This window comes from Centruroides sculpturatus, unplaced genomic scaffold (assembly GCF_000671375.1).
Source record: "Centruroides sculpturatus isolate CEXI.00-Female unplaced genomic scaffold, Cexi_2.0 scaffold1798, whole genome shotgun sequence".
In the NCBI taxonomy this organism is placed as follows: domain Eukaryota; kingdom Metazoa; phylum Arthropoda; class Arachnida; order Scorpiones; family Buthidae; genus Centruroides; species Centruroides sculpturatus.
The window spans coordinates 34,355-39,457 of NW_019386318.1; the positions used below are offsets into that span (position 1 = coordinate 34,355).

General features: G+C 29.9%; 1 protein-coding gene across 5 annotated transcripts in view; it reads right to left on the reverse strand.

The window, feature by feature from the left end:
* LOC111614531 (RB1-inducible coiled-coil protein 1-like) overlaps positions 1-5,103 on the reverse strand; it is a 30,456-nt gene continuing 25,353 nt past the window's right edge. For 2 of the 5 annotated variants that reach the window (XR_002754948.1, XR_002754947.1), the window contains exon 3: positions 68-234. Coding sequence is in view for 1 of the 5 variants with exons in the window: in XM_023355904.1 (XP_023211672.1) it covers positions 36-234 (199 nt within the window). In the remaining 4 variants the exon portion in view is untranslated. Of the gene's footprint in view, positions 235-5,103 lie in introns of all 5 variants that reach the window. The other 3 variants (XM_023355904.1, XR_002754949.1, XR_002754946.1) reach the window with 3 other exon arrangements.

Consider the following 5,103-nt stretch of genomic DNA (forward strand, 5'->3'; position numbering starts at 1 on the left):
TCAAATTTATTAGTAATTGCTAATTATTATAGCCATTATTTACCCCAATGTAATATGACAGTTGTTGTTGATTCATCACTTACTTTCATTTTTAATTCTTCAATTTCTTTCTGCTGCTTTTGAACCATTTTGTTAGCTTTTTCGATGGCTTCTACACTTTTATTATTAATTGCCTTGTTTTCTTCTAGTGTCAATTTCATTTCTTTTTGCAGACTTAAAAATTCATCTTGTAACCTTTTAAATAAAATTTTTCTTATTCATTTTGTATTAGTAATTATCTCTTAAATATAATATTCAAGAAAATGAACCAATTCAATAATCAGAAAAATTAAAAATAAGTAAACTGTGGCATTTAATATTAAAACAGATGAAAATGTTTCAAGAAAGNTTATATTCTTCTACTGTACACAATTTAAAGAATTTTTAGAATGTTTAAACGACTTCATATGACTTGTTTAAATAAAAAATAATCTTTTAAAAATGAGAGAATAATTGCTTTTGTGTGATAATTGAAGTGGAGCGTTAGTCAAGCCTCTTCTATATGGCTTACAGAATTGTGTTTATTCTCAAAATCCGTTCGATAGATTTTGATTAAATTTTGCCATTTTTCATTCATTGCGATAAGGAATCCAAAAATGTAATGTGAATCCTTGTAAAAAAAATAGAAGTCCATGACTTCGGTTTGAATATACTGTACAGAGATATTAAAGTGACAATGTCAGTGCTCTCCGATGCGACTGAGTGCGCCTAACGCAATTTAGGCCTTGGGGTCAAAAATAAAAACACTCGAGCGATCTGTCGGGAGAATATATCCCAGGAAGACTTTTAAGAGAAGCTGGATCCTATTTAGGTGTTACTAAGGTGAAGAAACCCGTAAAACTCTACGTGACCAGCCTGTTGGCCATGCCCGAACCCACGACTAACTACCAGAGTTAGGTGGTTTTATCCACTCGACTACTAGAGAACGCTTATTAGAATTAAAAAAGTATCGTTCAGAAATAAAACAACCCGAGTCGTTAGATATGGAAAATTAAATACTTTAGACTTTTCACAAGGTAACATTTTCCATTCCACATAGACAAGTGCTATGTGCTGCCTATCGCAGTAATGATATAGCGCATCTATTTCGCGCTATATCATTGTCGTAGTAATTACCGTAAGGGAATATAATATATATATTTTTAAAATTGTATTCTTTTTTTGTAAGAATTATATTTAGTTTATTATTTATTAAAGTTTTTNACAATTTTCATCCACATTAAGGCCAACTTTATGTTTCTATTTTGGCCAGTGCACAAGTCACTATAAGCTAGCTATAATGTGTTTTTGGGTTGTCACAGTCTGTAAGTGCTTCAAACAGCAAGATGCTACTTCTTGTGCTCCTCGGGATGCTATAGTTTCATCCCAAACATACATGCTAACTTCATCATTATGAAAATTGTGGAAGTCTTGATTCAATACATACATATTCCACTTATACTTCTCGGTGTTGGAAGTAAACATATTATTATCGAAACACAAAATTAAGATATACTTTTTGTTCTTAATGAAATATTGTACAACCAACGACTTTCAATATCAAAGATAGATAGATAGAAACACCCTAGATTTCAGAAATGATGTCAAATGGCCACATTGCTTCACCATACAGCAACCGGAGCTAAATTTTGCCGTAATATATTCGGTCAAAAATAATTTCAATCTAAGATGGACTTGCACCACTTTCAAAATAAACATATTTTCAATACTGTTAAGAGCTTAAACTTCCATCTCCCAAATACTAGAATCTGAATTTTTTTTAACTATAAATTGTTTACCCATAAAAAGATCATAACAAGTTTTATCTATAACTACCATTATCTCCATTTTTTAAAAAAATGGACTTGCCCCACATTCAAAATTAATGGCTCATATACCTATTATTCTTATTATAATCATCTTTCAGCATGCCCAAAACTTTTGGTCAGGATTCACCCCTGCTTGGAACTAATTTCAGTTTTCAAATTCTTTAATTCACATAACAGAAATTCAAATATGCCTTCACTTGTTAATAAATTTGTACTTGTCATCCTAAGGCCTCAACTGCTAAATGTATCGCTGATCCTAAAACTTTAAGGAGCTCTACAATTTTACAACACACTGCTTCATTCAGAGCTAAAACAACAATTCTTTTAAGTGTACAAATCTTTCTATCATGGCCTCTAAACTATTCCATCTTGTTTGGCAGTTAATTCCTTCCCCGTTTTTCTGTTTTACATAATTCTGGAGAATGCTATTTCTTACACGAGATTTTCTAAAAAATTTGAAATTTTTCTGATTTGGGAAATTGATTGGTTATAATTGTCTGACAACACAAGTAATCTACGATCATCCAGATCAACAGAACTTAATTTGTCATAGTCATCCTCTGATTTATCATTTTTGATTCCTCAATTGTAACATTTACATCACTTTCAGCAGGTTTTTTAATTTTTATATAATACATCAGTAACTGCTAAATGTATGGCATGAGAATAGCACAGTTAATCAACTGTGCTATTCACATATTCTCTATTCTCATTAATTATAAATGATATTTGGCCAAATTTTTTAATAACAGCAACACTATTATTTGTTGCAGCAACTATATTGATTGCTACATAAGTTAAAAATTTGTAGCCCTCTCAGAAATCCTTAGAGTCACAAGTACTAGCTATCAAAACGAATCCTAAATTAAAACCTTTTTCAAAATAGTGTACATTGAAATCGCAGATATTTGAATATCAATATTCAAATATCTGCGATTTCTGGTTAGTCCATTCATCTAAAGTTATAGAAAATTTTTTCCATTGTTCTTCACACAATCCAATTCTTTTAGTTTCATAAAATGTATAAATAAGATCCATTACTTGAGAGGGAGGTTTGTGGTATATCCCCATTGTTACAAAGATTCTCTATGAACAAGCATGTCGTAATGCTATTAATGGACAATCCATCCATGGCAGCAAGTTTTGAAACAATTTTTTCTAAACAATTCCTTTTTGCAAAATTAAAAATATTAGTTTGTTTTTATGGACAGGAAGAATATGGACTGGGATCAAATGTTTCTTGTTTATTGATTAATTCTCNACAGGTAAACAGCACATGTCCAGTGATAACCTCACAAGTTACCAGATAAGTTTTATAAAAAGTAAAGAATTCCTAAAAATGCAGCCCAAATTATTTTTAAAGTGACCCAAAAAGTAGTAAGCTGCCCAAATGTAGTAGTCTAGAGCCCTACAAATATCTGTCTGCTACTCATAGCCCAATCTTGCAATCCTGAAACCTAGCTGTATTTTATGAGATAAGAGAAACAAGGCTAGTCTGTGGGTAAGATAACACCAAAAATTGCATTACTGTAAAAGCAAAGCCATATTGACCAGATTAGAGTTGTTTTTGGTCTATTGTTCTCTTACAGCACAAAGGCATTTTGATCTAAATGAACCAGTTAATATACTCTTATCACAGTTTGGACAGAATTTTCACTTCAAATTTTGAAGTAGCAATATTTCAAACTAACAGAATTCATTAAAGTGTAATCATTTATAACCCTGGCCAGGACAAATAGTATGGTTACAAACTAAAAGAATTTTGAACTATCAGAGTTTGAATTAATGAGGGTTTCCTGTATATATTCTTTTATTATTAAAAACTATAATAAGTTAATGATAATCATTACTGTTCAAAATATGCATTTAACTTAGATTTTTAGACTTGACATCTTTAAACTTAGACCAAGTAAAGTAAAAATTATTTAAAAGTACTTTTCTTTTTATTTATAAATTTATTCATTTTTCCCATTTTCAGAAACAAAAAAACAGTAAATATTTCTTAAGCTGAATATTAAACTTTTAAACAATAATGATATGAAATCCCAATTTGTATGGAATAAATCTGAATTCAAAACAAAACAATAATAAAAATTTTAATTGGTAAATAACAAAAATAAACTGTAATAAATGAAACATATGTCTATGTGCATAAAATCACTTTAATCCATAACGGTTGATTTTTCCCACAACAACTCCAGTTGGATGACTCAAGACTTTATTTTAACAATTTTACCACAGATTGTACTGTACATATGCATTTTGGGCTGTTATGACTTCACAGCTCCTCTTTAGTGATGTTTTAGAGAGAAAAAATAATTTAAAACTCCATTACACATTTGAGCTTTTCCATAAATTATTTATGGAAAAATTAAATTATGTAAATTATTTCTTCTCTCTAAAACATCACTAGAGGGGTTGTGAAGTCACAACAGCCCGAAATGCATATGTACAATTTGTGTTAAAGTTGTTAAAATAAAGTCTTGAGTCATCCAACTGGAGTTGCCGTGGGAAAAATCAACCATTATGGATTAAAGTGATTTTATGCACATTGATATTATACGGCATCCATATTACATAATATAAAACATATGCCTGTCGGGTACCAATAGACATATGTTTCATTTGGCTGCTTTTTTGTTGCGCAAACTACTGTATGGGGCAACCAAAAAATTTGGCATCCCATTTTCAACTGGCTAGAAAACGTAAAATTTTTTTTATTTTAAATATAAATGCAGTTTTTCAATGTTAAATTACAAATGAAATTTTCAAATTTCTTTATTAAGTATAAAATTATTTTTGCAAAAATTACATCTTGAAATAAGGTGCATTTCAAATTTATACAGACATGAAAAAATTAAAGTGAAACCCAAATTTTCTGCATTAAGTGATAAATGTTTTATTAAAAATAACATGGATTTACATGTTTCCACACTGCAAAATAAGAATTTTAATCAAACATTAACATTTTGTCACTGAAAATAATATTTTTGAAAATTTTGTACAAAAAAACTGTTACATATTTATCCGGACAGGTTTCAAATTGCAAAGTTTTCTTACAATTTAATGGCCAATGTAATCACCATTTAACTTAATTACATTAAATACTCGATTAGGCATTGTTTCAATTAGATTCTGAAGGAATTCAATCTTAAGTTTATCCCAAGCATCTGAAATTGCTGCCTTCAAATCATGAATTGTGGAAAACTGCTTTCCATTGGCATAAACTGTACGAACCATCATCCCCCAAAGATTT